General features: G+C 36.7%; 1 protein-coding gene across 3 annotated transcripts in view; it reads right to left on the bottom strand.

Annotated features, from left to right (window-relative positions):
• Positions 1-13,608, bottom strand: part of icln (chloride nucleotide-sensitive channel icln) — a 133,051-nt gene that overhangs the window by 40,476 nt on the left and 78,967 nt on the right. For all 3 annotated transcript variants that reach the window (XR_016547049.1, XM_090375068.1, XM_090375069.1), the window contains exon 6: positions 9,919-10,035. Coding sequence is in view for 2 of the 3 variants with exons in the window: in XM_090375068.1 (XP_090231194.1) it covers positions 9,919-10,035 (117 nt within the window). In the remaining variant the exon portion in view is untranslated. The remainder of the gene's footprint in view (positions 1-9,918; positions 10,036-13,608) is intronic.

Below are 13,608 nucleotides of genomic sequence, written 5' to 3'. Positions count from 1 at the left end.
AATTGTAAAGTGAATCAATCGTAAAGCGGGGGTCCACTGTATACTAAATACCTCAAAAAAATATTCCCTTATCCCCATAATATCAGCTACAGTAGGAAGAAAATCTTCAAATGCTAATGGTTAAATTTTTTATGAATTTTCAGAAATAAAAAATGTAACAAATAAATAAATGTAAATTTTTTATTTACTCATTATTAATTAATTTCAGCTGCACCATGTTTATAGGGATTTTGGATGCCCAAAGTGGTCACTTATCCCACTTATGCTGGAATAGAGCATTGGTAGTATGTGCAATGAATCTCCATCAAAATCACATTTTCAATAGTGATATATGTATCAATAAAGACCAATTGTATCACACATCAAAATAAAATTCCACTTAGGATAGCTTTCTGGTATATGACAGGAGCATTTGGCATATGAATATGCAGGGTGCCCTAGACATCTGGACACAGAAAAAATACAATATATTCTTAAAGTTAAATATATTTCTAATACTAGCTTTATAAGATTACATTATACAGTGTGACCTTGATGATTCATCTCAGTACTTATTATTTTGGTTCTTCCACCTCAAGTCCCAGACACTTTAACATTGGTTTATATTAGGGGTGGGCAACCTTTTTAAAATGGTGGGCCAAATAAAATGTCTATAAGGTACGAGCAGGCTAGATTTTTTTTTTTTTTTTAGCTTTACATGATTTTTAGGATTATTAAAATGGTGCATAATGAAAAAATTGTCATAAACAGTTTTATGTTATTTATTGTAATATTTATACATACTTGTACTTATAATTAATTTTATTAATAAGAAAAATGAAATACAAATTCAAAATAAAATTACAAAATTATTATAATTTCAAAGATTTCATAAAACTTGAAACGCACGATACATTTGCACTGCAATCACATTCTGCAGAGCCAAGAGTCCAGGAACCACTACTGACAGCTTGCAAGTCTACGCCTGGTTATCAGTGTTGCCAGAAGCTAAGCTTGTTTACCGTTTGGCAATGCTACTGCTTGCTCAAGTCATGATATATAGCACAAATTCAAATGATTCATTAGACGTTGTGCAATCAAAATGTTAAAAACAATTTAATAACAGCAAATATAATAAAAATTACAATAAACACAGAATGATATATATTCTTTGGCGGACCATTTATTATATATATTTTGAAAATGACTGGTTGCCCACCCCTAGTTTATATGAATTTCTAATCTTTTCCACTTAATTCGTTATTTTTTAAAATTCACTGAAAGACATTTAACCCTAATAATTCAACACCCTAAAAAGAATAATGCTACTTGCAAATTAAAACTAAATGCCAAACAGACATTACCCTGCTTGTTAAACTTGTTGTGTAATACATACTTCCACCTTGCAGTGTAGTGTGATTCTCAACAGTACTACTGGATGCTGTAGTAATGAAATCATCTTGTCCACGTTAGCATTATGAAGAAAGATTACAAAATCTTTATTCTACGAATAAGATTTTGTGGATAATTATGAAGGTCATAAAACATTTAATGCTTTACTTGAAATGATATATTAAAATGAATACATTCTTGCAGAAAAAGTGCAAAAAATTCTTGTTCATACTCTTTATAAAGCTAATTCCAACAGGCACCAGAAGTCCTCAAAATGAAAATCAGTAACTACATGATAGGTATTGTGATAAGCGAAAGACTCTATACTCTATCTTGCAGGAAAACTGCCAATCTTCATGCTTCAAAAAAAAAAAAAAAAAAAAAAAGCATGTGTGGGCTATATGGGGAAAAATTGCTGTGAAGTGCCATTCATACGGGTATACAAAATACATCCACACAACTTTTGGACCCTGACATGAGATTGACCAAATGATAGCACTACATACACTGCCAATTCCTTGTGCATTCAACAATGCATATCTCCGTTTAATTTCTACATGGCATTCTCTACGTGATCAGGGATAGGTTTCCATCCACATATTATACCAAATATACTTATTTCTTTAAACTTTTCCATCACTTTTTGAGGCCATTTGTAGATGGCCAGCTTCATTACAATCCTTCTGACAAAATTCAATGGTTCTGTATTGCTGTTATTGCAGTAAAATTTTGTTCACCAACAGTACACAGTCATCTGTGCTTTTAGAATCACTCATAAATAATTATGACACCATGAGAAACCTAGTCTATATACCAGTATTTCTCAACCTTCTACTTCTGGCAATCCTTTATGAGCAAACCATATTCTGCAAGCATTCCATAACCCTACTAACTGCATACAGGTTTTATCTGAGACCTATTTCAGTGTTTTCTTTATTACAAAACACCATGTCTAATCTACCCCTCCCCCAAAATCATCAAAGTCATCCTTTGGTACTGACTAGTTGAGAACCACTGCTTTACACTGATGTTTAAAATACATTGAAATGATAAAATACATTGAAATACTTTTATAAATTGAAATACGTTTAAAATACATTGAAAAGATACACTGAAATGATTGCTGTACGTTGGCACGTACAGCAATCATTTCAATGTATGCTGATAATTGTCATCTGTATCATCACTAATGATGATGCAGATGACAATTCATATTTAATAGCGTGTCTGCCAAATATGAATGCTTTCTGTCAATGTTTTCCCAGTAGAGGCATCAGAATAAGTGAACTTTAATTATAACCACTTTGTATAATAATATGATAATACTATAATTTAATATTTTGTTTTATAAAATTAAATACACAAAATGTGTATTACAATAAAAATATCACATATACGACCTTCTAAAAAGTATCTAGATAAATGGTTTCACACTGACATCAATGCTACTCACTTCAGTATTGAGTGTCAGTTCCCCTTTAGTTGGCACGTCACATTCCATCCATCTGAGTGGTCTTTCAATCAATAAATAATGAACTGCAGCGGGCAAAATCCTCCATTCTTCCCACACAAGTGACCAGTTAAGTTAGTGATGAGAGATGTGTTGGTCCTCACTCAACATCTCAGTTCATTGCATAGGTATTCCACAGGGTTCAAATCAGGACTTCACTCCTTTTGAACTTTCGTGTCCATGAACTATCCTTGAACAGTTATCACTGAACTATCCTGGTGGTATGGCATACTTGTTGAAACAAATGTGGAGCTGTACCAAAGAAATGCCATGTCATAGGGAGCATGGAATTGTCCAATATGTTAAGATCAGCATTCAGTGTTACCAATACACAGCCACCAAAGGTTCCAGGCAACACCATGAGAAGCAGTCCCATACTGTAACTCTGCCTTTTGAACTTCACCGTTGGCACAATGCATTCTGGCAGCTGATACTCTCCAGATACCTTCCACATCCATGCCTGCTCAACTGATTGGAATAGGAAGTAACAAGATTTGTCATTCCATATAACCAATTCCATTTCTTGATAGATGATGGCAGTATTGTCATGCTTCCATTTCATGATAACATACTGACGATTTTGGGCGGTATAGGTTATCAGCAACTGCATTATTCAACAAGTCAGCAATGTGATATCTCACAATAACATCCCTCATAATATCAATCATCTGAATACTTTTTTTGGAGGGCAGCATATGAGGGTAAGTTAAATGAAAACAAAATTTCATTTATTGAAATTTAAGTTGTGCTGATATGGTTGTAAATAAAAAAATTAATTCTAATGTTTCTAGTGAACAACAGGGCGTGTTGGCCACTTTCATGGTTATCGGCCAAGTGGCAAAATGATAAATTAAACAATACAAAAATTCCTACTTATCTATACAAGGTCTAATAACAGTTTTCTTGTTAATTAGTCTTTCACTTATTAAAATATTTTTATTCAATTGCTTAAAAACCTTTAACACACTATATTTTGCATTATCTAAAAAACATACATAATGATACAAATAACTTTATCTTCTTTACAACAACAAAGCAATTGGATACAAGGTGTGGTTATTAAAAGATACTGCATGTGCAGCCACGATACACCAAACGCCACCTGTGAAACAAAGGCACAGCAGTTGACTGTGAAGCTTTCCCTAGTTACCTGCAGGTAAGTCACATTCCAACACACTCATTCATTTTGAAGCGAGAAAAGTTTTCATTACTTTGTGTTCCTGCAGACATTCTCTCAGATATGCCAGACAAGCTGTACTTGCTACCTGAGAGTCTAAAACGCTGATGGTACTGATATTCGAGTGACATTCAAGTCAAGTGGACCCAATTTCGGCGAAGTCCGAATGGTCTGTGACAGCCAAGGGTACAGCTCTAAAACAGTTTTTGCAGGCCAGCTGCTAGTTAGTACACTAAACTGATCTGATTGGTAACTCTTTAGGAGGCTTCCAGTTCACCTACTGTATAATCTTGCTACCTCTACTCTGCCAGATAGTGACTGGAGGGAGCCCGAGTAGTGTGTATGCAGGGGAAATCCTCTGCTTGCACCTTCACGATGGTGGGACTGTTAGTAATCCTGGGTATAACCTCCATGCACAAGCACACTGTGGGTGACTACCCAGGTGTGAACTAACGTAAGCAGGGGTCGAGATGTGGCGCCCACACTACATGGAGGAATGCACCCCTCCATGTTACCAAGCAATACTAGGTAGTAGATAACTGTCATCAACCGATGCAATACCACCACTTTGCTTATTGGGGGGCTTGAAGTGGTAGAACACATGTTTAGTCTCCAGAGCAAGTTCCGGTCAACCCTTCCCCATCTCTTCCATCATTAAGTATGACTGATGACTTTTAAGGTTATGATGAACATCATGGCGAGATCCAATCTTCCTTACATTTCAAGGGTACAGCTCTAAAACAGTTTTTGCAGGCCAGCTGCTAGTTAGTACACCAAACTGATCTGATTGGTAACTCTTTAGGAGGCTTCCAGTTCACCTACTGTATAATCTTGCTACCTCTACTCTGCCAGATAGTGACTGGAGGGAGCCTGAGTAGTGTGTATGCAGGGGACATCATCGAGGCCACGTTATGTCAAGGATCTGGTATATTCTTTCCATGTGTACGCCATATCCAAAAATTTCATTACTTCATACAGCATGTCGCCCCACTTTTTCTTAGTATTGAATACACCATGAATTGTCAAACTAATAGAGTAAGCTTATCTGGAAAAAGATCTAAACCTCCCAAACACTTCCTAGTTCATTTCACAAATACATGTGGTTTCAATTCTAATCTCAACGATGTCCATTTCCACTTGCAGTCTGCCAAACCCCATGTACTTTTTCTGACAGAATCTCAGTTATCAGTTGATTCAACTACAGCTCATCTCACTTGCCCAAATTATTAGCTGTATGATTCCTTTCGCCTCAAAGGTGGTACTTGTACATACTTAAAATCTCAAATTCATCTGGTGTCTCAACCATTCTTCCAACTCCCCTAATCACTTGGAGCTCTTTGACTTCCTCTCTTTGCAACTTGACTTTCTCCAGTCCAACTTTCCTAACAGTGAAGTAATTTTCCTTGGTGATTTTAATGTTCACAACTGATCGTCTGATCAACAATCGCCAGTATGGATTCTGTCAGTGTCGATCCACTGTTGATATTATGGCTCATATTACCCATTTATGGACAAATTCAATGGAAAAGTTCAGTGAAACACAAACAGTTGCTCTTGACATCTCAAAGGCTTCTGATCGTGTTTGGCATAAAGATCTTCCAAACAAGCTTCCATCTTATGGTTTGCCAACTGTTTTTTTGTAATTGGTTATCCAGTTTTCTCTCTGATCGCTCACTGAAGGTGATGGTATATGGCTCTCTGTCTTCTAACTTCTCCAGTAATACTGGTGGCCCCCAAGGTTCAGTTTTTTCCCACACTCTTTTCCTCTTGTATATTAATGACCTTCTTCCATTGACTGGAAATCCTATCCATAGTTTTGCCGATGATAGCACATTGCATTTCACTTTCCATTTTGAAAAACCTTGCCCTGCTCAAGCAGCTTGAACTTCTCAAATATCCGCTACCAATTCCTTAAATGCCGATCTCCAGGTAATTTTCCAGTCGGGCAAAGACAACTTAGTTGATTTCAATCCTTTTAAAACTCAGTCCTGTCTTATATCTCACAAAAAGGATTCCTCTGCTCCTATGCTTATCTTTGGTGACACTCCGATTTCTAGGCAAGATATATCTCTTTCGGGGGATTATCCTGACCTCTAATCTCTCTTGGCACAAGAACATTACAAATTTTGTTTCCTCTGCATCTAAAAAACTTGGTTTTCTCTTTCGCTCTCGACATATACGACCTTCTAAAAAGTATCTGGATAAATGGTTTCACATATACGTTTCGTATATATCACATATTACTTTTCTTCCAAACAGCTGTTCACACTGTACAAATCTGCATAAAAATGATTTGAATGAGAATAGATTCATTTAAACCATTTTGAATATCTTTTCACCTACTAGTTCAAAGAGACAAAACAGCAAAGAGTTTAAGGAGGCCTATCCAACAAGCCACTAAGTAAACTCTCTCCATTTACTTTGATAATAAATTTTTATTATCGAGAACAGCAGAGTAAACAAACAGCAAACAATGAAAATATTCTTATTAAGTATTATCATTGACATTTATAGTTAAAATTTTCAGATATGGATAATGAAGTCTTTAAATCACATCGCAATAATCTGCATAGAAAATTAGCATAGACATGCATCTGAGTGAAAGTGACATAAATGGCAATGAACTTTTGAAAAAGTTGAAATCATTAAAAATGTCGGAGATTAGACATTCTAAAATTAAAACTAATATGTGAATGTGATTTAATAAATGCAGTATCATATTTCAATTTCATTGCAAATTTTTTGACCCTTCCTATTTTTATTGCAACCAGAGAAAGTTTTTCTGGTGTTTTTCAACACGGTTTTTCAAAATTAAAATTCATTAAGAATTATTTAATACCTAGAATGCTTCAGGAAGAAAATGACCTGACAACATCAGCAATGGAAAGAGATTTTTTGGACAGTATTGATGTGGACAACATAATTTAAAAGGTGTAAGTTTTGTATTTCATTTATTATTTCAAAGGGAACATTTTCAAATATACACGCAGCCATATATACGAGGGCCGACCATTTAATTTGCGGACTGGAACAAGATCTTATCTTAATTGTCATCATCTGAATCTTCTGTGGATTTCTCCTTCTTGAAATACAGCAGACTCTCGATTTACCAGGATTGGATTAACTGGGACACTTCAAGACTCCAAATAAAAAAAAAAAACACCAGAAACCATAAAATTCAAGTAATAACTAGAATAGGCATAAACAGATGTTTTGCAAGTCGTAAATAAGCAACAAGAAGCGATGTTATAAGTCATCATCTTTAGTTTAGTTTAGTTTGTTTAGTAAGTCACGTCGATTGTTGTGTTTTGTTGCACCGTGAAAGGACAAATTTTGTGTCGTTATTTATGTCAGGGATGTCGGTATTTTTTATTTTTTGTTTATAAATCGCAAAAATGGACAAACGCATGAGTTGTGCTTTCAATAAAAAAAAAAAAAAAACTTGAAATTATTCAAAAGTTTGAAAATGGTGCATCCGTTAAATGACCATCATAATGTTGGTAACCAAACCATATGCGACACTGCTGTAAAAAATAAAGGGAAGCAATTTGATTTAAAATCGACATCGTAAAATATAAAGGGAAGCATCGTACTGGACAGGCAAGTAGTGCATAGTAAGTTTTTTTCGTTTTTTATCTATCACCATACTTTTTACGTAGGTTGCTGAAAATTTTTTGATACAGTAAGTCCAAGACTTAGGGAGCTTCGGAACTTAAGTTACATTAGACAGAATACGAGATGCGGTGAAGGGATTGGCACCAATGAAGTCAACTATAATAACCAAGGCTACGAAACACATATGTTTTCACAGTACAATAACGTGTTTTTTTCTTCCTTTATGTTTTCTTTTCTTATGTGCCACTCCGGCTACTTCATCGCTGTCCCCAGATAATTTAAATGAACTAATTAAAAAATATATAACTATTTTGTTTCATCCTTCTGAGGATATTATGTGGTTTTTGTAATTTTGGCATATCAGGGATATAGTAGCAATATTATATTAGTCATTCCTGAGTTTGTAAAACTCGACTTACGTAAGAAGTCCTGTAACATATCTCTTACGTATGTCAGGGACTTACTGTATTTTTGGATTAACTGGAAAATCGATTATCCAGGAATTTTTTTTTACCATCTATCCCGGAAAATCGAGAATCTACTGTATGCACTCTCCCTTGAACTTTACACACTTTTGCCACTGTTGCATTAAATGCTTCTTGCAAGTCATTTTTCAAAAGACTGCAAAGTGCTTCCATTGTGGCTCTATAAGCATTGTTGTCAGATGAAAAAAATGCTTGCCTTTCAGAGCTTTCTTCAGATGTCCGAAACATGAAGAAATCACATGGGACTAAGTCCATGAATAAAGGGAATGTGGCAGAACCTTAGCACCTATGGTAGTGTTCACTGGCTGCACAATATTAGCCATATGGGGGCTGGCATTGTCTTCAGATAGAGAAACCACTTCACACCGGAAAATTCTTGAAGTTTCTCATGAATGGTGCAGTGAAGTTTGACCCTGAGAACCTCAGAGTATGCTTCCTTATTTATAGTTGTTCTTTGAGGCAAAATGTGTAACAAGAATGCCTTTTATGACAAAAAACACAAGAATCATTTGTTTATCAAACGAGAAGCTCAAAATTTCTTAGGTCTTGGTAAATCAGCATGCTTCCACTCATTCGACCGTTGTTTTGTCTCTGGATCATAGTGAAAAATCGAAGTTTCATTACAAGTCACTATTCGATTTAAGAAGTTTTGACCCCTGTGTTTCAAAACAATCAGGCATTCCTTTGCACAAGGCTACTCTTTGCTGTTTTTGTTCTGGAGTCAAAATTGTGCAGAATCCAGTGTACAGATTTGCAACATTTTCAGGTGATCTTTCACAATATATTGGGAGCACTACCATATAAAATGAACATTCTAACAGCTAATTCACGAAGTGTAATTCACCTGTCTTCATCCAAGATTTCATGGGCTTTTGCAATTTGCTAAGGGGTTGTTGAGGAGGAAGGCTGACCAGGTCTATCTGCAACAGACTCATGGCCTTCACTGAATCGCTTGTGCCATCCTACCAAGACACTCAATACCGTAAGCTTTATTCATCTCTTTACCTGTTTTAGATACTTTAAGTCCTGTGTAACACAATAAAGAATCACATATTGCTGTTCAATCTGTATGTCCAACACGACACTTGCTTAAAAATGATCATCAGTGACACGCTGCTAAAAAAAAACTCTTCACACAACACTAGCACGACAAGTACTGCCATGTGCACACAGATCAGGGAGAGCACCTCTAGTGGCAGTTATGAAACCCACAATCAAGAAACTCAATAACAGTTTTCACTACCTCCCAAACTAGATAAGAGGATATTTATCAAAAGATTTCCAAGGCTGCTGCAAACTGTGTAACCTTACTCTATGACAAAACCTTACTCTCTCCCACATGCACACAGTCATGTAAACCCTGTCAACGATTCAAGTAGGCTTTGGTAGACACCTCTCAGCCTGACTGCTGCCTCTCCAGGTCAATGAAATGCCTTCTGTCAGAAAAAAAGCATACGGCTGATGAAAATGTACTTCCAGAAAGAGAAGATTTGCTGATATGATTTCTTTGCAGCAAGTAACCATGCATTAATACACCGGCAGGACATGTAACTAAAGTCTGGTAGAAATTATAAATAGAAGCATTATATGTATAATGCAATATGTGTTGAATAGAAGCAGCATGACATTATGTCATGCTGCTTCTATTCAACACATTGTTGTATCTCACAGTCAACAAAAGTAGCCTTGTATACCTTACTTTCATAGACACCCCTCAATACAAACCACCAAATATATAGAGATGAATAAAGTTTAAATACCTGCAGTCTCACGTGGACTATCTCCACCAGCATAATAGCCTTCAGCTGCGCTAACGTCGTATTCACCTCCATCATCTTCCTCATCTTCAGCATCATCATAACATCCTTCTTCCTCTTCTGTAAAAATTACATTTGAATTAGATAAGAAATTCCTAAATTATAAAACAATTCAGAACTATGATGGCTCTTCAATAAAGAATGATCATATTTTTTTTTTTTCACAACCTACCTTTATTAATCATCCATATTTTGATGGTCCTTTTCAAAGCAATGCCCATTTTATGAAATGCTCTTACTCTAATGTTTCTGCCATTCTTCAAAAACATGATGGAAGCCATTTTTTGACATGTATTTGAGAATCGGCTCCAATATCTTTACAAATTCTTATGACAACTGGAAACATATTCCTTGTAGCTCCTTTAAATTTGGAAATAAAAAAAAAACACAGGGTGCAAGGGTCTGGGCTATAGGGCAGATGAGGAACAAATTCAACATTAATGCTGGCTAAGTACTTGATGACAGTGAGAAATGTATCAAGGCAGTGATAGGTGGATCGGAAAACTGCTAGCTTGGGTGGGATACACAGACTAATAGATTAACTCAAGCTGCAGGCAGAGGCGAAAGTGATTCTTGCACTGATACTATTGATACATGTAGAAGCCTGGAAGGTAAGGTCTCTGGGACCATGTCCTGCTATGGATCATCATGGAACAAATGAATACATGGGCTGTGTTAGAGAAACTAAGAATAAGAACATGTGTATGTATATACTTGCATGTACACAAATGCTAGGAGCATTGTAAATAAATTTTATGAATTTGAAGTACTGATTAAGTCATCAAATGCAGCCACTGTAGGAATAACAGAAACATGGTATCACTCAGACATAGGTGATACTGAGTACAATGTATACAGGAAGGATAGAAGAAGGTGGGGGGATTATGCTCTTAGTTAAGAAGCATATTAAATCTAAGGCAGTGCATCCGGTCAACAGGGGTGACCAGTGCAATGTTGAGTCAGCCTGGTGTGATATAAGCACTGGGAAAACAAAACTGAGAGTAGGAGTGTGTTATATGCCTAATGACTGTGATGAGTATACCAAACAGTTATATGGGGAAATAGGAGAGAGAGCGAGCCAGCAAATCAGAATGTCTCATAATGGGGAATTTTAACTTTCCGGATATTGATTGGAATTTGGTTTGGGTGACAGCGTAATGGCTGGTAGAAGGGTGACTACAGTGGTCTCAGACAATTATTAAATTCTGTGCAGTGGGACCAACTGATGGTATTACCAACAGCAAATTCTAAATGGGAAGTATTCAGAGAAGTAATCAAAAAAGTATTTCTTCATACCAATGAAGAAATACTGTTCAAGGCTTAGACCTAAATGGATGTCAGATGGGAAATATTGAGACATGTGGCAGAGAAGAAAAGTGCATGGGATGCATATAAATTATCAGGTTATATAGAAACCTATGGTAGATATAAATCAGTCTGTTATCAAGCCACAAAGGAGGTTTGGAAAGCTAAGGCAGATTATGAGAATTCTCTGGCAAAGAATGCAAAGAAAAACAGCAAAGACTTCTATATGCTTATAATAATAGTAGAAATAGTTTGAATCACACTGATGATTCATTTGATGTCTATGGGATCAGGTTTCAGAAAAATTGCATAGGTATTTTGCATCTGCATTCACACATGAGGAATTCTTTGGGGAAGGGGATGCCCAGAACTTTATCAAACTCTAACGAGGAGTTAAATGTCTTTGTGATAACTGAAAGGAAGGTGGAGGAGAAATTGCTGAAGATGAACATAAAAAAGGCACCTGGGGAATGGAATCTATCCAGTTATATTAAGGGAGGCAGCAAAGGAGGTAAGCACACTCTTAGCCATAATTATGAGACAATCCTTGGATTCAGGGGAGGTCCCCATGGACTGGAGATATGTGAATGTATTCCCAATTCATAAAGGAGTATCAAATGGCAACACGGGTAGTTATAGACCTGTTAGCTTAATGTCTGTTCCAGGGAAAATAATGGAATCACTGGTTAAAGAAGTAATGCAGGACCATCTGGACAAGAATTATACTGCAATTAAAGCATCGATTTGTTAAGGGGCGGTCTTGTCTAACCAATCTGATAGGTTTCTATGATGCAGTGACTAAGGAACTGGATGCAAAAAATAATTCTGACATCATATACTTGGATTTCGGGAAAGTTTTTGATACTGTTGCACATGGAAGACTGCTGTACAAGCTGGAGCAATGTGGTATTAAGAACAGGTCACTGCTATGGATAAAGGGATGGTTAAGAGAAAGAAGACAAAGTAGTTATCAATGAACACTGCTCTTTGTGAAGTAATGTTATTAGTGGAATTAGGGTTTAGTGCTGGGTCCATTGTTGTTTTCAATATTTATCAATGATACTGATGAAGGTAAATCAGGCTTAATGTCTAAGTTTTAAGATGATACAAAGGTTGGCAGGGTGGTTAACAACAGTCATCAGGGTGAGCTACTGGAACAAGATCCAGAAAAATTGGGTCGATGGGCTGAGAAATGGCAGTTGAAGTTAACATTGACAAATGCAAGATACTGCACATAGGTAGCGGTAACCCTTAATAACTTATCAACTGTGTGGTACACTCAGAGTAATAGAGAAAGAAAAAGACCTGGGGTAATTGTGCAATCAGACGTGAAATTCTCACAGTGCAGATATGCTGCCAGGACAGCTCATGATGTTTTAGCATCAGCATTAGTTGATACATATGAGTGTAAGAAAGCAAGCTTATACAGCATCAGCCAAAAAAAAAAAAAAAAAAACACACTCTTCTTATTTCACCCATCCAGTCACTCCAAATGTTTGTCCAGTTCAGCCTAAAATTTATTTAAGCTACCAACTTCCACAACAACAGATGGAAGTCTGTTCCAGCAATCAACCACTCACTGGCTAAAGGCAAACTTCCGCACATCTATTCTATAACTGTCTTTTCTCAATTTGAATCTATGCTCCCTCGGGTTTTCTTAATCTGAGCAAGCGGAAGTATCCTGTGAGCATTGAGCCTGCTCAAACCATTCAAGGCCTTATACACCTCGCAGGTGCCTTGTCTCCAGAGGCTGTAACTTGCAGCACTTAAGCCTTTCTTTGTAAGTGCAGCCCTTTGATCCTCTCACCAATCTTGTTGCCCTTCTTTGTACTTGTTCCAGCAACTCTACATCCTTCCTAAAATGAGTGAGGCCTGACCATTGCCTTATACAAGGGGATAATCACCTCCTTGTCTCTGCTGGCAAAATTTCTATATATCATTGACAAACCTCCATGACTTCCTCTGGCAGCCAGTCTGCACTGCTCAGAGAACTTCATATCTGACTGCACAATTACCACCAGGTCTTTTTCATTCTCCACCTCCCTGAAACATACCACACAGTTGGTATGTTTCTCTTGGATTACTGCTAGCCATATGGAGTACTTTGCATTTGTCAATGTTAAACTTCAGCTGCCACTTCTCAGTCCATCTGCTCAACTTTTCTAGATCCTGTTGCAGTAGCACACTGTCTTTACTGTCATTAACAACCCTGCCAACCTTTGTGTCATTTGCAAACTCGGACATTAAGCCTGATATACCTTCATCGATATCATTGATAAATACACAAAACAACAATGGGGTCAGCACCGAACCCTGGGGGACTCCGCT

This window comes from Mastigoproctus giganteus, chromosome 6 (genome assembly GCF_048544385.1).
Source record: "Mastigoproctus giganteus isolate SK-2022 chromosome 6, ASM4854438v1, whole genome shotgun sequence".
Lineage (NCBI taxonomy): Eukaryota > Metazoa > Arthropoda > Arachnida > Uropygi > Thelyphonidae > Mastigoproctus > Mastigoproctus giganteus.
The sequence above is the reverse complement of the archived record's forward strand: the minus strand, read 5'-3'. Positions and strand labels throughout refer to the sequence as shown.